Source organism: Rhea pennata, chromosome 2 (genome assembly GCF_028389875.1).
Source record: "Rhea pennata isolate bPtePen1 chromosome 2, bPtePen1.pri, whole genome shotgun sequence".
In the NCBI taxonomy this organism is placed as follows: Eukaryota; Metazoa; Chordata; class Aves; order Rheiformes; family Rheidae; genus Rhea; species Rhea pennata.
The window spans coordinates 26,337,587-26,361,761 of record NC_084664.1 but is presented as its reverse complement, the minus strand read 5'-3'; the positions used below and the strand labels follow the sequence as shown (position 1 = coordinate 26,361,761).

Sequence of the window (24,175 nt, the reverse complement as noted above, 5' to 3'; positions counted from 1 at the left end):
CTCCAGAAGCAGAGTACGAAGGCATATTTCCGCGCGTTGTTGCAACTTACAACAGGATATTACTTGAAAAGTTCTTCCTAAGTTGCTCCAGACATCCAGTGCTGATCAAATATCAGGCTGAGGGATGCCATCGCTGATACTTCAGTGGAGCGCAGAAAAGAAGCAGCATTTCCAGAACAAATTTCACCTCCAGCTGCTTCCATTTTGAGACTTTTACAAAGTTAAAGCTACAGTTTGCCTCTAAGGAAAGTGCATCCCAAAGTAGCTCAATTTTCATCTGAGTTACAGATAAATATTTTAGGTTTGTGCATAGACGACAGTGCGGAATATAGCCTGAAAAGTGAAAATGTTAAAAGAACTTTTAAATTTGTACTTTCTCAGTACATTTTTCTGCTGTACCCCTCATTTTTTGTGTGTGTGAAGAGAACTTCAGAAAATTGTATTTGTTTTTTTTTTTTTTTTTTTGAGCCCTCTTGACTGAGGGAATGAGATGTCCAGTTTCCATTTTCAAATACTCTACTCTTTCTTTTTTTAAACATACCTGGAACAAAACTCTGAATTTAGAAGCTGAAGACGTTGCTTGCAACTTCCAACTAGCGGGGCAGAATTGCATTCACTGAGCTTGAGGAAGAAATACAAAAACAAAACCAATAAAAGTTAAGGGAAAATATTTTTGATGTGTTTGGTAACTGCAGGAATGAGTTTGCATTTGTGATAAATGAATATGATGCAGAAATGTCACAAAAAAGGGGACTAGCCAGGGGTCTAGCCTAATACTTCAGTTGTTTAAATTTTTTTCTTACTGTATCTGGTATTATGTCTGCCTGTTGAATAAAATAGTTACGCTCAAGCTCAGTGAAACAACTAAGTGCATACTTAAGATAATCACATTCCTGCGGAAGCAAATGTAGTGCAAGACATCAGCTAGAGAAGAGAGAGTTCAGCTCATGCCATCCTTCAGAGATGGTTATAACTAAATGATGTCACAGCTTATGTCATTTCTCCATCATTTGCATCTTCATATCAAGACTGACTTTTTGTAAGCGGCCAACTGTAACTAGCATTTATCAGGCAATTGTAAGCTATATAGAGAGAAGGCCATGTTTTATCAGCGGTCAGATCCCTTGCAGCCTTAACATTATGAATTTTATAATACTGATCAGCAGAGGACATTACATGAAAATAGTAATTTTTGTGTTCAGTTACCTAGCAAGCATCCAAAAATGCATCCAGCTGAAGCAGTGTTATCAAGCTGAATGTTCTGAGCTATTTTTAACCCATTTTCTGATAGCAGTCCTTTGAACAGTGTGCCCTGAGTATTCTCTTGAGAAAAATGTACAAGGGTTTCTCAGTTCCTGTGAGGATCTCTAGAGGAATCTATAGAGAGGAACAAAAGCAAAAATTTAAATTTACCCTCCTTCCGTTTTCTTATATTTCCTGGCATCCACCTCTCCAAGAACATTTTGGTTGCTAGTAACAGGATTGGAGGTCAACCTGCCACATGGCTAATGGAAAGGGTGCATGTCGCCAGCAAATGCAGAAATGGAGTTTTGCAAATTGGTGACAAGTGCCCAGAGCAAAAAACAGTTTTTCTTTATCCCTTTTGTTTCTTAGCTTCTTTTGTTTCTTTCCTTTGTTTCATCTCACAGCATCTGCTTGTAACTATTTTGCCAATATAATCTTCAAGTTGACAGCATCCTTCTAATTTGGAATTCAGGGGATTCCTAGTATTTAGTTTTGAGTCTGTTTGTTCATTCCTTTCATGTTACTAAGATTGATGTAAACCAATGAGTACAAATGAAACACTTTCCTCAGCTGTGGAAATGTCAGAAAAGATTGCATCACTGTAATACAACAGAAGGCAAAAATGAGAACTGTTACTTAGGATTATTACACTGATATAATGCCAGACTTTGATCTAAAGTAGTTCCTGTCCTATTCTGTAAATTCTATGCAGTAGGTTTTTCTTACTATATTTTCCCCCATGACATTAAATTCTGACAACACAATCATATAATCAGCTTTTCCAATTAAAATCCGTCCTGTACCTGCTGAAGTGAATGATAAAATTCCACTTCAGGGAGGCAGGACAAAGCATAGACTTGTGAGATGCAAAGAGGTGTGTGGTTTAAAGGTAAGAGCAAAAAGCTGCTATGCATTTTTCTTATTTGGACAGCGTTCTTTTGAAGTTGCCCTAGGATTTATGGACATGCTTTTGCTATTTCTTTAAAGTGTGTTGACCAGTCTTTATACTTCTATCAATCAACCTCAAATACTTCAACTGAAAACAATGCGTTAATGTGATAAGTACACCTGTTCGGGTCAGCTGGCTCTAGCAACATCCTGTCCGGTTTATGTTAATAGGTGTTTTTATCTCCTGTGCACATATTCAAGTCAATACTTACTTAAATTAGTTTTGCAGATTATGGCAGTGAGTTCACATGTTTGCCACCTTGTCTTGATAGTTGTATATTGATTTCTTCTTTGTATTTAGGATATGATGCTTCAGTTGTTTCGGGGACTGGATTTTCTGCATTCACATCGTGTGGTACATCGGGACCTGAAACCCCAAAATATCCTTGTAACCAGCAGTGGGCAGATAAAGTTAGCCGACTTCGGCCTTGCACGAATCTACAGTTTTCAGATGGCTCTGACTTCAGTGGTAAGTTTCTGGAGGCTTTTGTTTTTATTTTAATGCAGCAGTGTGCTTGCTCTCTATGTTCATATGTTTTTCTCTTGTTTTAACTCTGCTTCTAAAGCCATCTCTGCAGTTGAAGTTACGTGTGTCCATGAAGACAGTTGTGTTTCCAGCCAAGACTGAAGTTGTGGTTACTTTATAAAAGTAATCAATTACTGATTACTGGGTCTAAATTAAATCACAACTGATTACTGAGGGATAGGTATGTGCTAGTTTTTCGAAACACCTTAAACCTAGCTTTTGTTGTGTTACTGGCCTCTTCCGTACGTTAAATTAGTCAGGTAGGGTGAAAGTGTCTGAAGTTGCCTTGTTTAAGGTAAAACATTTGCTCATCCTCAGGGAGTCGTGCTTGAAAACATATGCAGATACTTTCGAACGTGCCACCCTGCCGTGTCTCCGAATATGGGTCTGATACTTCCTCCCATATGTTAGTGAGCAATTCTAAGCAGGGCTGCGCTGGAGGCGGTTCAGGGGGACCTGGCAGCCAAAATCAGAGCTGTTGCCCAAGCCAGCTGCTGAAGACCACCTCCAGTATCTGCAGGCCCCCTGCCACCGTAGCCCCTCTGCGGGGATCTCTCCGGGCACGCTTGGCTCGCTCCCTCCCGGCAGGTCTGGCCCTTGGCGCCGATGCCGGTGAGGAAGCCCTGCCAGCTCTTTGCCGTGACCCCACACTTGCTGGCCCTGCCCCCAAAAGGAGCAGCTCTTAACTTGGCACAAGGTCTCTAGGGCTACAGTGTACTGCAGATTAACGGGGTTGCATGTGTGTTGGGTGTCATTTGGTCTCGTTGCCTGCTCATGAACTTTTTGTTTCCGTTTTCTATTCTGAGTATCACAACTGTGATGGCAGTCTTGCTTATACTAGAGACAGGGAAGAGAGAACTACTGAGAAAAGAAACTGAAAGGAGTCTGCTTTGCATTTTACATTGTATTTAGAAATTAGTCGGTCTCTCACTGATAAAAAGTAATCCATTGTTATTATTAGTTACTGTAAGAGTCTTACCACAGTTCTGTAATATAACAATGATTTTCTGGGTTCCGGCTTCAGCATGAATGAAGACAGGAAGAAACAGAAAATGATATCATCATGTTGCTAAACATAGGAAAGTATTGTCTTCACATAAAACATATGTGAACTGGCCAGTTTGCTCGGTTGTGTTTTGGGGTTGTTCTTCCATTGCATGTGGGATGTAGCCTAATGAAAAGCCAAAAGAATCTCTGATGAGGTCAGTGAGGACAAAACAGCTTTAAAGAAAAGGGGAAAAAATGGTTCTTCTTGAATTGCTGTAGTTTTTAATTTCCAGGCAATCAGTCAGAAACAGTAATACCTTCACTGGCTATTTCTGTTGATCCATAAACTTTCTCAAGCCAAAATTAGCGAATGCTGTAAGGCCGCCAGTGGGACTTTTTTGAAAAATTCTACATAAAATGAGGAAAAGTCGTCTACTAAGCTGAGCAGCATTTTGATCATGATCATGTAGCCTGCACATGAGGAGAGGGACCAAAAGCCCCAGAACCAGAGTGCTTTTACTGGGGCAAAACTGTACCAAGCCCTGCTTTTAACAGAACGTGGCCAGAATTCCTGGGCTCAAGGAATACTTGTGCACTAGAAATGGTGCTTGAAAACCTGTTAATTAGCTAGCGCCCATCGTGCTGCTGTGGGTAGCAGTTGTTCAGGCTAAGGGATTGCCTGCGTGAAAGGTTACACTGGGTTAGCACAAGCATTCAATTGCTACTGCAGCTACGCTAAACGGTAGTAGAAGAGTTGCATTATTCCATGAACAAGAATGAGCAAGAAGTGTGGGTGTAGGTATGGATAATGGCTTTCACACCCGGAACTTAATCTATTATTATTTTCTTATTGAAAAACCGCACCTCGGACCGAAGTCGGTATGCTGATGCAATTTTCATGCTGAGGGCAGGCCTAAGAAGGATGACGCTTTCTTAAGTTGAAAAAGTTAATATCTTTTGAAACACTTAGTGCGTAGAAGCCCTAAAATCAACCTTTGGCTGGCCATGTAGAGCCAGCTAGCGGGGAGTCTCATGTACAATGTGATAATCGAACAAGGTTTTAAATGTCAGTCTTCACTGCTCCTGCAGACCGAGTGGTGGTTAGAAAACTTAGCGTTTATTAGTTGACCTATCTCACAGTTCCTTGTGAAATACTGGATCAACTTGCATTGACTTCAGCAAGGCCAGATTTATCTTGAAGTGTTTGCATAAAAAATACTGCCTTACGGAAAGGCATTGTGTGTCTAAACACAGGCCAATTAATAAAACTCCTAGCTTGCAAGGATTTGCTTTGGAGTTACCCTGAAAAGTGATAGCACAGGCAGCCCCGTGCTGAAAGGCACATTGCATGTGCTATCGTTGTGATCGGTACCAGCGCTCTGCACCGCTTCCTTCAGCAGGGAAGCGTACTGCAAGATAATCTGCAAGAATCGTCTTTGGGGGTGTCAGATCTTCCCGAGATGCATCCTCTCATTCTTTGCTCGCAAAGAAGCTCTTCAGATAGAAGAGAAAGAGTTTGCTGTCAAAGTAATCTGGTAAAAAGTGATCCAGCCCCCGTCGTCTGGGTGCTGCGAACGGTAACTTCCAAGCAGTTATTTCCTCAGTGCTACTGAATGCTTTTAGCAGGTTATCTGGGCAATAGTGCTGTCATTTAAAGAGACCTCTCGATATTTCTTTCGGTAAATGAATGAAAGATTCAAAGTGATGCGACACATGCTGGGGGCGGGGGGAAGTCGCTCCCCCCAGCTGCAGCAGACTGAGAACCGAGACAGGTCTGAAATAAAAGCATGAGAAACAGCGATGTCGGGGTGGGGGGGGGTCTTGGGTGGTGGACGCTTTTGGTTTCGTACAAAGTGAGGCTGTTCTTCAAGCATTACTCTTGGCCCTTAGGGAAATGTTAAATAGGCTTTGTGATAGCAGAGAAGCTCCATAGGAGAGAGAAGATGGATTGATGTGGCTGTGTAATTTTAGAGTTTGATAGCTAAAACTAATGAACTGTCACTTTTTTCTACAGCTCAGAAAAATGGGCTCCTGAGCAAAGGAGCAAGTGGCTGTCTTGAAAATCTGAAGTTACATTCTGAAGTAAAAATAAGGCATTTATCTGTTTTTTGTTGACTGCTGACTGTCTTAACAAAAGGAAATATAGAGATGAATCATGGCACATCAGAATGCTGAAGGAGATAAGCACGTACAGTTGTGATCAGCACATCTACACAGAGCCGAGCACGTCCAGGTTTAAATCATGACCTGCCTTAAAGAACCTGAGGACATGTTAGTGTTTGTAGCACATTCTTAATACTCTCTTTCAAAACATGTGCTTTAAGGTAGATGACAGCACTGCTGAGGCTTTTTTCCCCGTGAAACATGAACAAAATTGTTTTATGTTTTTTTTTTAAACGTAAATTTTGTGATTGCTGAACATCAGAGGGGAAAACACATCACTTTCTCTGCTGTGTCCTGAACAGTTTTATGCTAGGCTCAGCTAAATTGATCATTAAAAGGTGAAAACACAAAAAAACCCAGCACTGTTACTGTCAGTGAATAATTTTAGATTACGCTAGCATTTTGTTTGAGTGTTTCTTCAGGATAAAAACTTTCCATCCATTTCCTGGCAGTCACTTCAGCACAAATGGTTTACATGTCACATCATGCAGGAACTTGGATTTCATTTTGTTGGTATAGTAGCAAGGGAGCATAAAATAATTTTCACTAACTGGGCTTACTTTGTAAAAATAAATATATAAATTAGTTACAGCAACAAAAACAACAACGAAAAAGATAGAAAAAAACCCTCTTCCAAAGAGGAATGAATGCTTTCCTGTTTTCTGCCCACTGTTGCATTGTAAGATACTAATAAATACCACCTGTTAGTAAATAATGTGGATGTAAACTCTTGTTGGAGCAAAGAGCATAGCTGAGAGCTTGGAAACAGCACAGTGAAACAAGTTTCTTTTGCTTTTAGTTCCTCTTTTCTTTTCTTTTCTTTTCTTTTCTTTTCTTGCCACCTCTTTCTGATTCTGTGCTTCCTGAAATCCACATATTTATCCACATGTGATACACCCCGCAGAATCCATTCCTGTGCTGGATATATTCCAGTGAACCTGGAGCCTGTTTCAATACAACTTCAACCCGAGCTGCATTGAGTAACCTGAAATGGATACAAAGGGCCCGATTCAGCAAGCTAGTTAAAGCTCCTGCTTAACATCAAACATAGAAGTAGACCTATGGAAATTAGTGAAGCACCTTCCTCTGGTGAACCAGACTCCAAATCTGGGCTGTGTTAAACAGATTCCCCTAGTGGAATCAGCATATTGGCACTAGATTTGATCTCATGTATAACTTGATCAGGATATAAAACTTCTTCCCTGTGGCAGGTGGAAGCAGCATTGGGTGGGCACTGGGCCCTTCTTGGGTGCAAGCAGCACATCACCTTAGGTTCGAAGCCCAGTCTGCAATTCTTGCCTCATGGCGTGTTTCTGCAGTCCACCCAAATGTCCCTGAAAAGGAAAATGAGTCACAGACAGTCATCCAGAGAATCAAAATATGTGTTGTTGAACTCATGAGTGCTGCTGCTGAAAGGCTGTGGTTATTTAGGAATGCATTACAATTAAATTGTTTGGCTTACTTAAGGAAAATCTGTCTTAGCTACTAATACAGGGTTCTCCATAAAAAGTCCATATATCTGGCTTTGTGAAGAAGTGAGTGAATTTCTCTAATATTTTCACATCTGGATAGCTGAAGGAGTCTTTATTGCATCCTCCCAAACATCCTGTAGGAAAGCTATTTCCATCACATAAAATGAGTCATTTATCTCCAGAGCCATCTTAAGAATAAAAATCATTATCAGCATATTGACAGTAAAATCTGCAGCTGACTGAAAACATCTCATTATATATTTGACTTCACTTAGATCAGATGTTCCCTGAGATTGCTCAGATCTATATGAAAGTAACAGTGAGAAAAAGGTTTGCTGAATATAACAGTTGTATCAAAGGCCATTACAGAAACATGGACAAAGTTAGGAAATTCAAAGAATAAAAATTGCTTTTATTCATCTACATTTTAATTGTATAAGAGTATATAGGATTATTTTCAGAACTGACTAATGATTTTTGTCACTCAGCATAAAGCACTGTTGAGTTTTTAAGATTTGTCCAGAAGAGCAATGCTAGATGTTCTCCCAGAGAGACAGAAATGATGGTAAGGCTGTTATTTTTAGAAACACATCCCAGAATTAATATTCCAAGGGTGCAGTTGCCCAGTCAGCGTAAGTGGATGTAACGTGTACTGCTGCTGAAAGGATGGTCCTGCTTTTGGCCTCATGCTGCCATCGCCTCCCCGACGTCGGCCTTAGTGGCCGTGCACTTGCAGTTCAGGTGGAAACGAACCCCGTAAAAAGCAGTTCTTCATTTGCAGCTGATCCAAATCGCTCTGCGGCCGCGTGAGCACTGACACGAAGAGGAGGGTGAGCAGAAAGAGGGGCTCCTCCACTGCAGGGACAGCACGGTCCTCGATGTGCTGGCGCCAGGATTGAAACCACACCAGGGTCTTCAGTTGAAGACTCAAATAACTAAACTCACTCAGAGGCAGAGACGTGTTTCCAAACCTAGCAGCTCATGCTGACTTACTCTGTTTTGAAGATGTTACTGGTTCATTTCTGGCTTTTACTGTATCAGACTTTGAGCGAACTTCCAAAGGTATCTATCTACGTCCATGGGCTGGAGGTGTTTGTCAGCCCACCAGCACCACAGCTGGAGCGCAGGGCTCGGGGCCGTTCGTCCACCACCAATGCCACGGCTGCCCCTCTGGAGCTGCAGGAATGCGGGGAACGTGCTCCTCTGCTCCGATTCAGGCCCAGGTTTATCATAAACCAGAAAATGCCTATCTTTTAATCTTTCAATGTAAATTATTTCACAGTAAACAAGTAAATTGGCTCCGCATGGGAATGTTTGCTATGCCAAAAAAGCTGCTTTTTGGAGCTCTAAACAGTAGAATAAGTACCATGATTGCAGAGTTTCTCCACGCTGAACTGCGAATGCTTTGCAGCTCTTTAGCTTCACCTGTGCAGTCTTGCAAGATAAATCTGCCTTATACTGGAGGGAAAAAGAAGAAGGGTACAATTCCTAGTACTATTCGTATCAGAACAAAAGGAGGTGTCTGCTAGGTTGGACCAAAGGTTCACTGGGCTCGGTATCAGAGGGTAACGGCCAACAGAGGATGCTTAGGAAGGAGAGTAAGAACGAGCTTCCAGCAATCAAAAATGTAGATGTTTCCAGTGCTAGATCATTTACTTTTTAATAATTATGGAGGTATGTGTCTTCTGTGAATTCATCTGATTCCTTTCTGAATCCATTTATACTTTTGGCTAGTTCACTTCTGCAGTGTAAGAAAAGCTCTTTATTTTGTTTTAAATCTAACACCTGATAATTTCAATTGGGTTCTCCTTAATTCTAGTTTTGTGAGACATTCCCTTTTTACCTCTGGGTGAAATTTGGTATTATTTTGCAGCAATGCAGCTCCATTAGTGCAAGAAAAAAAATCCTCAGTGCAGATAAGCCTTCACATCTTGATGTGAAGTTAAAATGAAATACTCTCTTTCTTCTTTTGTCTTCTATTTATTTTCCTGCTTTTTCTCTTAACAAGCTACAACAGAGATTGTTACTAATGGTGCAGCACCAGCTTAGAGGTTTCATACTAGGACCTGGTGAACTCGCTTTAGGATGTAGAAGAACTGAATTTAAAAGAACAGGAGGCTGTGCTTAATCCATTCAGAAATAAGGAGCATTTTTGTGTGTTTGTGTGTGTGTGTGTGTGTGTGTGTGTGTGTTTGCTTCTGTGTTTGTGCAAGAGGAGGAAAGAAAGGCACAAAATGAGCACTGTGTATTCTCTCTATATCATAAAAGAGCATCCTGCCATTGTGTGACCTTACTTCTATCTTCTGTTTTCAGATTTGAAAATATGTGGTGCGTTTCCCCACCCGGTGATTTACATCTTCTTTGTACTATTTTTCTGTTGATTTAAGCAAGCCTGTTTTTACATCTACTCCCAGAGATAATTGAGTGGGTTGGATTGTAAAAACAATTTGATTGTTTGACAAGGTCCCTCCCTGTGTATTTACAAAACTGTTCCCACATCACTCTAAACCATCCTGAAACACTAAAACAGGGCCTCAGGTTATGCTCTTATCGGCACACACAAGGTAAGCAGGCTTGGGCCTGTTTGGTACTTGAACGTGAGACAGCTAAAATGTTGCTGGAAGACAAGCAGAGAAGACAGGGAGCTCCGCTGTGGGCCAGGGCTGCTCCGGAGCGGGCGGCCGGCGGCCGTGCGCTGCTCTCCGAAACGCTCTGCACGTGATAAAACTGCGTCCCTGGCACTCTCTGCAGCGGCCAAAGTCCTGCTGTGCAATGTATTTCTCAGTGAAAATCCCCTTTCTCACCAAAAATCCAGGTATAGCTGAAAAAGATTGTTCTTAGCCTGATGATCCGTAGTATTTGTTCTGTGTTGCTGGTGGAGAACTGTAGAGCTGAGAATCGTGCTGTGAACTCGCCCAGCCCTCTTCTGAGTCACGCAGGGTTGTTCTGTTATGTCACTTCTAATGCTTTGCCCGTGTTAAGTTTAGATGTGCCAAGAAATAGGGATTCCATCACTTCCCATGGGAGCCTGTTCCAAAACCTCTATATAATCACTCTCAGAAAGTTTCCTTGATGTCCAGCCTTCAATTTCCCATTCTTATTTTAACTCCGTTATATTCTTTGTTATTATATGCTGAATGGTAGCAGATGTCCAAGGCCTTGTAGTTGGCTTCCTGCATTAGAGAAATCAGTTACATATTGCTGTATACATTAGTCCCTGCAAAAAGTGAAAAGATAATTTGTTTGCTGTTCTAACAGTAGAAGTGTAGTGGTCCTAGTTTATCAGGATTTTAGTGAAGTATGGAGTACCAATTAATTAATCTAGATTTCTCTAGGCTTCCATTCTATTCAAATTAAGTGGATAAGTATAGCTGAAAATATGTAACACTGCAAGAAGAATTGTTGAACTAGAAGGTGAATTCCTCAGTTTTGGGAATCTAACAAATGGCTTGGAAATAAGCTTCAAAGATCACAGACTGGCTGTGAGTCACTGGTCTGACATATGAAAAGAGCAAATGGAAATTTAGACTGTTACCTGTAGGATATTTTAGTAGAAATAACAAAATATTGATGCCGCAACACGAATTACTTGATAAGACCCCCATCTAGAATACTATGTGCTGCTCCATTCCTCTGTGTTTAAGAGAGGATTTCAGACAGGAGCAGGCACAGGGAAGGTCACATTACTGGAATGATCAGAGAAGGGGGAGCCTGTTCTCTGAGAGGACAGAAGAAGACCCTGGCTGAATTTAACAAAAAGAATCATGAGAGCAGATACAACTGATATCTAAAAACATCATCAGGAAGTGAGCCAGAAAGGGAGAACATGAGTAAAAAAACAGTGTTGGCATGAGCACTAGTTAGGTTAAAATGGACATAAATAAATCTAGGGAGGAAGTTAGAAAACAGGTCATGAGATTCTGAAGCAGCCTCCAGCGGGACCAGTGCAAGCAAGAAAAACAACTGATTTTAAGAGAGAGCTTGATCAGTTTCTGTGATGCAGTTGGCAGATCCTAATAACTGAGGCAGTCCATTCAGTTCCCTATTTCTGTATTTGTCCGTTGAGGATTTCATGTGCATTATATGGACAAACTTATCAAAGAGATTTCCTTCATGAGCTCCATCCTGAACAGAAACAGCTCTCAACAGGTCAGAAGGATTGGCCTAAGTGTCAGAGCAAAATCATTTTCCAAAGCAAGAAAGTGATCTACTTAGCTCTATTGAACAGAGGCAGAACAAGCAGTGGAGATGGTCTCATGAAGCAAAGGCAGCTAAAATTAAAATAAAGGCTAGCATAAGAGTGCACAGAATTAAAATTCTGAGATAGATACAAAACAGAAAGGCACTTCACTGAAGAAGTGAAAAGATGACCTAGAAGTTTCTGAAATAGGGATGAAAGATGATCTGAAGGCAAAAATGGAATCTTTGGTGGGACAGCAAGTTGAAAATGTCCAGATGGATTGGGAAGTCTGGTTGCAACATTCCCCATCTGGAAGTGGGCTGGATCTGGCAAGTCACATCCATGGATGACAAACAACCTGACTGCAGCAGATCAGTAGGTTTTCCATGAAACAAGGGAGGCCAGAAAAGCTTGGATCAACTTGGGGGTGGCTAACAAAAATGAGCTGCAACAGAGACTTGAGCTGAAAAATCTGTGAAGATTTTTCACTGCCTGTGAAGTTAAGCAGAAATGCAGATCACTCTGGAAGCAGAGTGAACACATGATTGTGAACATGGGCCAGGCAGAAGCCTGAAAATTTATATCATTTTTTTGCTTGATGTGTAACCTACAGAATTACATTTTCTCCACTCAGATAATAGAAATGCCTGCCAAAAATCCTAGGGAACCTTTCAGCATTGTACCCTATATGAATGGCGAGGAAAAGGAACAGAAAGGAACATTTCTGGTAGCCTATTCAGATCTATAAAGCCATGATATATATCTCAAAGACAGCCATCAATCTTAGTGGGCAAGGACAGAGCTGAGAGCTAGAGAGAGGAAGAAGACAGGGAAACCTGAGGAGACTTGCCTTCTTACAATATGTGGATACCATTGAGTCTGAGAAGCTGCATTAGCAGTGATGAGGATTTGCAATCAAGATCAAAGAAAAGAGGCAAAAGGCACTTCGTTGGTCTGCAAGATTTGCCATGAAAATTGGGTATTTCCTTACTGAAAGGAATCAGAAGATGATGCAGCCATCACACAGAAACTTGTTTATCAGAAACTATAGAACAGCTCTATGTTTACAAGATCCAATGGAAAAGAATATTCTGATCTGGTAGATCTATCATTTGTAGGCAATTAAAAAAGAGATTTGATTTGATTTATAATACAAGAAAAACTGATATCAGTGCCAAGATTAAGAAAGAATTCAGTTAAATGCAGTTGTCACAATAAATGGCTATAGAATGTTTTTCAGAAATACAAGGCCATGAAGGACATAATAGCAGAGTTATCTGTTAAAAATTCCCCTTGTAGTTCAGGAAATTCCTCCAGACTGAAAGTCAGATCTTGGAGGTTCAAGCAGTGGCTTGAGTTTTTGTTTAGGTCAAGCAGATGAACAGTGATAGTAGATGCTGGGCTATTAAAATGTAAAACTGGCGCAATGAAATGTGCAGAAAAGTCATAAATTAATTACTAGATCAGACATGCTAAAACTCAAGTAGGAGACTCCAAAATAAAACATCTAATTGGTCTCAAATGCACAGAAGAGTTTTCCATTGCAAAAATAGGAAAAAATATGTTTGGAAGTGGAGCTTCTAGAACTTAAGTGCAAGCCAGAATGGCTGAGGTAGTGGATGAACTAATAACTGCTTTTGATTTTACTGTCCCTACTTCCTGAAATGAATGCAAGGCAATGTTATTTGACAGATTTAGTCAATGAAAATCCCCTTCAAACTTGTGAACAACATGGAAGAACTGATCTACAGGCAATTGGTTTGCAATTAGCAAGTTGTGCTGCTGTCCAGGGCAACAATCATAATGGTGTAAATGTCTTGTAGTAGCTTTCCGGTAAAGAAAACCATAAGGAATGGCTGCATTTGAAGACCCAGTAAATCTTTGTTTTTAAGGTTCAGATTGATTTGGTCCAGGATGAGATTTTTGATCATTTATGGAGCCTGAGTGACAAATAGTGGATAATAGGAAGGAAAAAAAACAGCTTTACAAATCACAAGCCAATGTATGTAGTTAGTACAGGTATAGGAGAAAGTCTCATGGAAAAAAGGAGGGAAGGTGAACACCTGCAAGTTCATGCTGATTTTGTTCTGAGGTCATGTTGCAGATTTAAAAGAGGAATAGCAGAGTAGAGACTTTCTGCTTGGGCAGCAGGAGCTATTTTTTCGATTTAACAAAGATATAAGTTGTACCATGTGGGCCCAGCACAAGATTGTAACCATGGAAATGTGCCACCTAAGCAGCTACCTCATTGTTGACCAGCACAAAAGAAGAAATAAAAGAAATATGCTGAGATTTTGATGTGCCTTCAGCTAGTTCTTGGGCCTTTCCCTTAACTCCACTTCAGAAAAAGTGGCAGCACTAGTCTTTGTATGGCCAATAACATCCAAAATGAATCCCCTGAATGCTATAGTACTTGTTTTCCACCTTGACTGTTAAAAGTAGATAATGTCAAATGGATCCGAATGACAGGCGAAAAGACACTAGCCTGTCAAGCCAAGTTCTGTGGCTAGGCAGAAGAGAGTCTGCAACAGTTGGTGTGGCTAGTGGAAAAGGCAGTTCAAGGCATTTCTTTCTAACATTCTGCATAGATGTGTCTTGTCTGCTTAAGGTAAATGACCTCTTTTTGGAAGCAACTCACCATCTTTAACAGCCTTATTCATAGCCCTAGTGATGTGAAAATGTATGGGGTTTGTTCTGCAGAACAGAAGAAAAAACGTTTAGAAGATGATAAGCTGCTTCCAAAAGATGTCTTTTATGTTGAGCACAATCTATGAACCGGGGAATTACCACTAATGACAAGAAAGTTGCAGCTGTACAGAACTGTCAGCTCCACAGCTACTCTCACATGTGCGGAGTTTTGTGTTCCTATTATAGAAAGTTTATTTATGCATTGACCAATATTGCAAAATGATTTCAGGTAAAAAGCTGTAACAGTGAACAAAAGAGCATGACTTTGCATTTTCAGTATTGGAAATGGTGAATTCTTCTGCCTTCGCCTATCCATATTTCAAAACCATTCTTTTTCTTATATTGGGCACAAATCCTAGAGCTTACAGTTTCATGGCAATATTGGCACAGAAACACCACAGACTAGAAGATGAAGGTCTCAGTTGTGTCGAAAGGACTTACCTTGCTACTCAGGAGAAACATCTAGCAGTGTTTATCTGTACAGTATTTTCACTCATTGGTGTAAGAGAAAGTTTGAGGTTAGGACAGATGATGTGCTTGGGTGAAGCTCTAATTGCAAGCTCTAATTCCTAAGTGAGGAATTTGTTGTCAAAGATATATATCTTCTGAGAAGAAGATATTTATTTTCTCTTTTCATGCAGTTCACCAAAGTGCAAATATTCATGGTTTATCCATTTGTGTCTTGGTTGAGATGCAAGAATGGCCCCCTGTTCAGTTAAAAGTTTCCCAAATGAGAGGGTGCTGGTACTAAGTATATGAAATAGAAAGGCATTTGGCAACTAGAATTTACTGTCATCTTGGTATAACATGATAGCTTTTTTTGATGGTAGCAGGAAAGCCTGGAAGTTAAAAGAAAAGATACTGAATAAAGAGTGGGGAGAAACAGCAGGAATCAGTGAAAACAAGATTGCTTGCACAATTTGGGATTGGGAAATCACTAATCAAAATAGACTTAATAGAAGACAGGGAGAAAATGGAAAGCTGGTGTAGGAAACAACACAGTTGTACAGCAAAGAAGTTTCTTAGTAAGATAAAGGTGAAGGTGGCTTGCAGCAGTTTCACTGGGAGTAGCAGTGAAGCACATGCCTATTGATGTGTTTGGACTTCCACACAGAATCTGCCTAGAATAGAAAATCAGCAGTCGGTATTTGCTGTTAGCGCTAGACCATTCTTTGAGATGGCTTAACATTCACGTAGCAAGGAACCAAGAGGCTTGACAGTAGCAGACATCATGATGAATTAATTCTTCAGTAGATGTGAGATTTCAGGCAAATTACATGCCTGAAAAAATTAATCAGGAATCTGCAATTTTTAAAATATTTCCTTGAAAGCTGGAGATTAACTGTGTACCTTTGTAGAACAGCACAAAAGGCATTGGAATCAGCATATGGTATTCTTTTTAATAGAATATGGTGTCACTGTAGAATATAATATCACTGGATGTATGAAGTGTGCCTCAGCATTTATTATGTATGTCTAGCTATGAACTAATACTGTATATTTACATCAGCCACTCTGTATGGAGATCTGAATCAAAGAGATTCAGACCATTTGGTCTGTGCAGAAACTGCCCTAATTTGGAAGAGCTCACATCTTTCTGGGGAAAAAATGATGATTATCTCTGATCAAAGTTAAAGAATGCTCAATGGCTTACAAATGTGTGCAAAAGCTTTAAAAATAAGGGTTTTGGCATGATCCCAGAGGGCTAGTAGTAATAAGGGAGGAAGATGAATGCTGGATGCTGAGATGCTGAATGCTGAAAGGCAGAGAATAATACTGTCCATTTCTGACCTGAATAAATACAGCAACAAACAGGAAACGGATAGATAGATCCCAGAGTAAACCCAGCATTGTCCAGCTGAACCTCACTGAGCGCCTATCAGATTTATGCACACCTGCTGCCAGAAGAAAGTTGAAAAAACTATAGATGCATTCCCAATTAGAACAATATGTAATGTGTATGCTTGTGTCCCAGGCAGCCTATTACCATTAAAAATAACCATTTTTGAGGATTTCTGAGAAATAGCTGAAAGGAAGTTGGATAAAGAAATAAAAACTATAAATGGATGTAGATGGTTGCATGAATATGTCCTGATGTAGAAATACTCTAAGAAGGATTTATCTGACCAGATGTAGATGTCTACCTCTAAGTTAGTCAGTGGAGAACCTAGTAGTAATCAAAGGAGATCTCCTGATCAGTGTAATCAGTGGCGCAAAGAGTGAGTTTCCTCAGCTTAAAGGAGACATTCAATATAGGTCAAGTGCATCAGACTCTAAAAGTACCTACTTCTTTCCATTGACTATCAAGAGACTTTGAGTGACCAGCTGAGATTTGAACACCTACACTGTAATCAGATCTAAAGTACAGATTACATGAATCCAGCTCAAGTTAATCCTAAAACCCTTGCAGTTTTGGTTCTTTTCTTTCCATTTGGGATGAGTGACAAGGAGCATCGGAAAGGCTGGGACAGTGCAGAGGAAAGGGGATATAACTGAAGCATAAAAGTAGCTCTATGTTTCGATAAATGTATAAAGGCGATTAAGCACTTTTCTGGAGTATATAGCTGAATTAATAAGAACCACCGTCCAAAATACAGGACACGTGCGAGGCCATTAGGAATCTAAGCAATGTGGGTGAGCGGATTTGACTGACGTCTGAATGGAAGTGCAGAAGAGCCAGTAGTGACTGAGGAGGTATCTGCGAGAAAGAGAGGCAACGGGAAGCAGTGCAGAAATACACAGTCACACACAAGTGACAGACATCAACAGGAACATACAGGGCACGTGTTGAGAAAGCTGAGAGCTTCTGAGTAGAGCTTCTGGAGGAAAAGCTATCTCCATATTGATTAAATTCTCAGGCAGAAGAGGCTATAAACTAATACAGCCTGAGGATGTTCTGTGTTTGAAAGACATGGAATGTTTTTCTTCTGTGTATACATTATTGTATACACAGCCACAGATTTTGAATGTCAGAGAACTCCAGGCCTAAGTCTGGAAGACATATTACCCCTAAAAATAAGGAATAAGCTCAAAAATGAAAGCTATTGGAGCTACCAATGTGTAGTATCTTTGGGAGTACCGTAAATCAAAATTAGTCTTTCTAAGGAGCATGATCTTTTCATAATACCACTTATGGCAATAGTTTTCAGAGGACAAGAAAGTAATATTTTTGAATCCACTTGGAATACCAATAACAATGAGAAACAAACTAAGTGCTTGTTTGTGCTAGCACTTCTTCTACTGACGAGCCTTATGGAAAAGGTAAACTAACTATTTAAATTCGCTCTGGCATGAAGCCTGGCACTTCTTATGTGAAGCTGAACTTTTAGCTCTCTTCTATGGTCCACTAAAAAGGGTAGAAGACAAGGTTTTTTTTCCCACAAAATGTTACTTAAGACCATTCTCCATGGAAAACAATTGCTTCTGGCCTTTTTTGAAGTGTTTTCTCTTCAACAGCGTGACAGAGTTCTTCAGGTGCAAGAAAGGAGCATGGCATGGATTTCATGTTAGCGCTTAGAGACTTGCTGAAAGGTTTTGAAATCTCAGTGAAGAAATAATAGGAGAACCTTTGATTTTTTTTTTTTTTATTTGTTGGATTTTTGCTTTTTCAGGAGTTTTGCTGAATCATAATGTAATAGACCACACTTTGGGTGACTATTCTGTATTTTTAACCAGCTTCAGTGTGAGTACTTTAGAGTAAATTTCTTCTAAGGTTCACTAAGGCTAATACACATTTCTTCTAATGTTCATTAAGGGCAATACAATTTTGGCTACCTTGGCAATATATTATAGATCACTTCAAGGAAGATGCTTCTGTCCCTTTTACTGTAATTTCAATGACAGTACATCTCAGAAAAAGGTTACACTGCAAGGATGAGAGTCTAGCTGATGTTTTTTACCCTGCTTATTTGGAGATTTGTTTGTCAAGTTGTTTTTACGTGCTGTGCTTCATGTTGCATTTGAAAGGACAGAACCAACCAAATCATTCTTGAAATGTGGAAGATTGTGGGAAAAAATGAAAATCTTAGTGTACGATTTAGTAATGTTGGGTTGACCTAGGTGTTTAAGAAAAAATGTAACTCAAAACTTGTTTCAGTATAACATCTAAACAGAGAGGATCAGAAGTAGATATGTACATTCTTAATATAGTGGTATTTTCTTTGATTTTGTTTACATATTTATATTCAGGCTCCATCAAATGAAAAACAGCTTTGGAAATGTAGCTTAAAAAATTGGAAGTGCTTTACCAGTTTACATTTTTTTTATGGCTATTGCAGCAGGTCTTAATGGCCACATACTTTAGCTGGTATAAATCAGCATGGCTTCATAGGGCTAGACCAATTTAGAAGGGGGATAAGAGGGTCTGTTTTTAAATCAACAGTGACTATTTTGCTTTTGCTTTATTTTTCACTTCCCATTTTTTTTTACTAAATTATCTGTTTATTTCTCTTTCACTGTTTCATGCTGCTCACTTCTTTAACAAACACTATTGCTTTGAAATGTATGGGACTGTTTAAGGTAACAAAGACACCACTGGCAGTGTGCAGATTCAGTACTACTAAGCTATGGAGAGATTTAAGCGATATGTGACATTAAAGACATCCTGCATCTTATGTAATTTAAACAGAAGAAGAATTAAATAAGGAGGGGCCTGTACATGGTATCAGTTCTTGTGGGAAAATATGCTTCAGTGACTCACTGGCACTGGCTTTGGAATGTGGCATTTAAAAGTACCTTTTTACAGTGGGAAAGAATTTGGTCAAGAATAAACAGTCTGACCTTGTTAAATGGACCAAAGTCTGTGCATAACCTAGTTCCAGAAAACTAGTTTTTACCAGTTGGTGAGGAAAAAAAAAAAAAAGTTTATAAAAAATGCAGCTAGATTTTCTAGAGAAAAAAAAACGATGTACATGGAACAGCGCCAAAAAATTGTCATTAAACTGTAGGCTTTTCTAGTTTGCGGGAAGTTAGCAATGAGCTTTAAGCATGAATTGTATTGTAATTTAGGATGACATTAAAAGTAGACAGTGTCATATACTGTAGCCAGATGAACTCAAGTTATATATGGGACAAGTGAATAATTTTCACCACAAATAAAAACCATTTGTATTACCATCAATATCTGAAAATGTAAAAACCATAGATTTGTAGTAAAATTTAATTTAGAGTATGGGCTAAGTTTTAAACATAAAGTTTGGTACCTCCAGACAGAGTCACTTGACTATCAATGACCTCTTTGATACAAACGAAGGAGAAAAAACGTGGAGCGAGAGAATGTCTCCGTTCTGATTTTAGCTTGAATTTTTGCTGAAGGTGAACAGCCACACTGTTACTGAATCTCCCAGGTACGAAATCCAAGCTACACTGCAGTCAATGGAAAGCATCCCTTTAACTTCGTTGTAGCCAGGATCTCATTCCTGGCTTTCATGTTCCGTTTGAAAAATATCGATGCTTTCTCTGGACAAATTTTCAAGCTGCTTTGGAGGAGTGGAGTGTACAGAGAGCAGCAGCGACCTGCAGAAATGCTGTAGGAACCTGTCCAGCTCAGGGGCTTTTACCACGGCATTCCCACAGGTACTTTCCAGAATACGGCCCCCTTTTTTTTCTAGTGTTAACACAACAGTCTCAAACTGACATGTTAAATTTTTCAAGACCTTGCAGGTAATTCATTTTTAATGCGTGAGTGAATGAAAAATCCTACCACAGTTCAAAAACATGAAGAAACATTGAAAGACAATGTTGAATACTGCGCAAGTACATCATTTAAAAATTAGAGTAACTAGCTGAGATCCACTAACCCAGCAGTCAAAGCCACATAAAAATGAAAACGCGTTCAGCACTGCAGCTACCAGCAAAACTACAGAAATAGTAATACTTCCCTATTACAAAATTAAATTCAGGGTATGCAGTGATACAACAGATGCAACAGCTTAAAAGGTAGCATTAGATAAAACAAGAAAAAAAATTTTACCTTTTATCAGGTAAAATCAGGAAAGTGTGTACATTAGGTTTTGACAAGTTTGAATAAAGAATCTGTATTAAGCCAGAAAAAAAGAAAGCCTCTCTCAACGTAAACACTGTTTTCAGATTTTTATAGTCAGTGTAAACATCTTCTGAACTTTGCCTGAGCTTCCTGAATTCTGTCTCGCTGCACTTTGTGTTTACAACATCAGCTATATATTTACCCTGCGGAGATTTCTTGGGGCCCTGAAAGGGGTGGAGTTCCCACCCCGCTGTGCGACGCCGCTGCGCTTTTTCTGTGTATAGCCGCCCGGGACAGCTTAGCTGCTGCCCCGGGCCAGCTCCGGGTTGCCAGGTCCTCCAGCTGAAGGTGGCAGTCGCACAGCGGTGACGCTGAAGGGGTGGTAGTCCAGATTCATCCCCTTCGGTAGTCCTCAGCAGTGCTGGTATCTCACAGAAAAGCACCGCCACAAATTTCAGCTGCTCTTACAATTTGCAAGCAATGACAGTTTCTTCCTAAACTCTGATTTTTTTTTCCTCTAAATGAGTGTATTCTCATTTCCTTTACATTGCGAGTGGCATTTGTCATCCAGACCTGCCCGGTAGCTCCAGCCCTCCTCTTCTTTAAGAAATGTTATTACCAAGAGTGGATTTACTAGGAAGGGACTGAGGAGCTGGTGCTTCCCCTGCCCTGCACCATCAGCAGGCCCCACGGTGGTGGGCCCTCGTCTAAGAAGGGAACTGCTGTGCTAACGCCAAACCTACTCGTCCCGCACATGATAGACTGCGAGTGTGTTCCGGCCCTCACACAATTAGCAAGTAAAATACATAAACTCTTTTGAATTTGTTAGATCCATACTGAAGTGAGGAAGCTGTTAAAATGACTAGAAATAAACGTGTTAATGATAAGTTGGCGCTTACTTATATGTTGAGTAGATAATATCACTATTGAGCAGTTAATATCACTGTGTATATTGTGTCATTTTTCCTCCTGGGTACTCCACTAATAAGTTTTCCATAGTAATTTTGCAAGTATTTTTCAAATCAAGGAATGAGATAAAGGTGGGTTTTTTTGTTGTTTTTGTTTTGTTTTGTTTTTTAATAAGAGACTATGTATATCCTCCTATATCACGGACGAGTGCACTTAAAAACATGCAAAAGACCTGAAGCTTTTTAACTCATATTAAAAAACAAAAAGAGATTTGTTTGTTCCCTTATATATGCCTTCAGGGACATCATAAGTAGTGGTGATAGATATAATATAAAAAAAGAAGACATTTTATACTTTATCTTGAAGAACAGCTGAAGGTAAAGGAAAGCGGAAGGAAAAGGGTCTTTTGTATTTAATATACATTAATAGGCCTTTCATATGCCTATGAAATCTTTCTGTTTGCTTGCTTCTTTCTATGAAATTAAAATGAGTTGAGATTTTAATACAATTGGTATTCTGGTCTTAATTTTCCTTTTCAGTGTTACTAGTCAAATGATCGTGCTAGCGAAGCTTTCACCTTGTACATTGAAAAGATGTTCAGATTAGATTTACAGGAATATAACAGGCCCTTTATTCTGGTTGAATATTAATTTCAGGACTGCCATGACCACTGCTTTGGAAGTTTCCCAAAATTGTCATGTCTTTATAAACTCTTCGTCCAAAGGAGGAACTCAACAGAACTCTTTCTTCCTAGTGCTTCTATCAAAATCTTCAAGAAATCTCCTCTTCCATAGCATGCATGCATGCATACATATATATATATATATATACATACATACACACACACACAGGCACATACATATGGAGATGGGACAGTATTAGCAGTGCAAAGGATTCCCAGTTTTGACCAGTGGAACTGAAGATCATGGTCTGTAAAGACAAGGGAGGCTGTGTAAATAGGATAGTTCTATCCAGTTAAGTTCATTCAGAGAAAATATGAATTTGTTTTTCGGTATCAGAAAAGAACATGTCCACAGTTAAGCCTTTGCTATCATAATTTCCTCAGCAGACGATTAATGAGACTCTTCACTTCTAAGACCCCCTCAGTGTGGACCAAGACACTGTGTTAAGGAATGTACAAATTTGAAGCAAGATGTAATTTTCTTTTGTCACATTTTTTTAAAAAAATGTTTGACATGTAATATATTTCTAGCCAAGCATTAAAAATTTCCTTAATTAATATGTTCATTCTTTTTATTAGTCAAAGTAGTGTTCCTACTCAGGGATTTTAACCCCACCTTCTATTCTTCAGAGTAGATGAGATTTCTGAAAGATCTTTATGTAAATACATTACTCTCCTGTGATATTTGTAAGCATCCATGTGCAGTTATCCATTTTGCTCTTCATTTCCAGGGTACTATCCTCTCAGGAATGTAAATTAAATTAATATAAATTAAATTATATAGTTTTTACATTGACGTTCAAGCTTACGTGCTCAGGAAGTGAAAATGGGGAGGGAGTTTGGAATTAGAGGAGGAGCTTGACCTGTGTTGCATCTTATGTGACTTGTCATAAGTATGCTATAATAATTGCTAAAATTTTAGTGTTCTGGCTAGGATACGACTCATCCTTCCTCTTTCTCTGAAATCCTCTTAGCGTAATTCCTAACAGCTCTGCTTCCCACAGATATTGTGTATTTAATGGCACATCCCTAGTAAAGTATATACAATAAATAGAGGGAATTTAGAGGAAGGAGAGCAAAAAGAAAATAAAAAGGAAGGGACAGTCATTGCTTAGACAGGGAAAATGAGGCCGTACAGAATACAATGACAGGAATCTTTATTGTTGTTTTCTGTTTGCTTATTTCTTGTCGCATTAGGCCAGGGAGCATTGGAGTTCACTTTTATTCCAGTTGCTACTTTGCCTTTTGGACAGAAGATGATACTTTTTTATGTGCAAGCAGCTTAATTTGCCACATAGCTGAAATTCTTTCCTAGTGAATATGTGAAATATTATATCCTGAATTTGTGATGAATGTGACAAATGACATAGTTTTTGTTCTACTCCCTGCTAAAGGTGCTTCACAAACAGCACTGTTCCAGCTCAACTAAGTGCTATTTTAAAACTCAAGCAAAAGATGTTCCTGAAACTTTTAAGTCCTGCCCTCATCTAAAACAGCCTAGATTTGTCCCTGCGTGGCCACAAACAGAAAGTCTGTAGTGCTTTCCATTCCCAGGATGGGTCGGTGCATGAACTAATCAAAAGCACTAACAGTCATGTTGATCACTTGCAGACTTAACACGCCAGTATACCTATTTAATAAGAGAAAACTGAGTGAAGTTCAGTAATAGTTCCTCACTTGCCATAGAAACCATTGCATCTTATGTAGGATATTTGATTGCCTTTGGGACCTCGTCCTTTGATACGCGAAGTGCCTGCTGCAAGTTCTTAACGCCCTCGTCACTTAGTGAAACTGCAGTCAAAATCAGGAAAACGAGAATGTAAACGCTGCGCCGTGAAGAAGGGTGATTTCTATCTTAGCTTCATTTACTCGAATTATAACCCGCTTCAATTGGATTCCCTTGAATGGCCTGCGGCAGTGAAGAGGCGAGCTGCACACACGTAAATCAGGGCACCGGTTCAGTGGGCTGACATCAACACGAATCGGTGGCACCTCGCAGCCTGCCCTGTCACGTGCCTTCTCGGGCAGGCAAGCACATTCTGCGTATATTAGGGAGCAAACCTTCGTATCCTGTTAGCAAATTTAGCGTTAGTCCATACTCAGCTGAAAAAAATGGCACTGTGTTCCTGGGAAGCAGGATCAGCCAAGCACGGGGGGTGCACCTAAGCATGCATGGCCCAAATCCCAGTTGACATTGTATTTTGAGACATATGCTGACCTTAGTATGAAAGGGAACTTCAATTAGATGTCTTTTGTTTTTCAAATATAGAAGAGAGGCTTTGTGTTCGACGGATGAGCCCATTGATTAACCCAAGGAAGCTGGTGCTGCAGCGGCACGTAGATGGAAGGAATTTAATTTCTCCAGTTCTGTTATAACTCAGAATCTATTCCA

The 24,175-nt window shown here is 39.7% G+C and overlaps 1 protein-coding gene across 4 annotated transcripts in view; it reads left to right on the top strand.

Moving 5' to 3' along the window:
* CDK6 (cyclin dependent kinase 6) overlaps positions 1–24,175 on the top strand; it is a 123,929-nt gene that overhangs the window by 52,225 nt on the left and 47,529 nt on the right. For all 4 annotated transcript variants that reach the window (XM_062569123.1, XM_062569122.1, XM_062569124.1 and 1 more), the window contains exon 4: positions 2,495–2,662. In XM_062569123.1, coding sequence (XP_062425107.1) covers positions 2,495–2,662 — 168 coding nt within the window. The remainder of the gene's footprint in view (positions 1–2,494; positions 2,663–24,175) is intronic.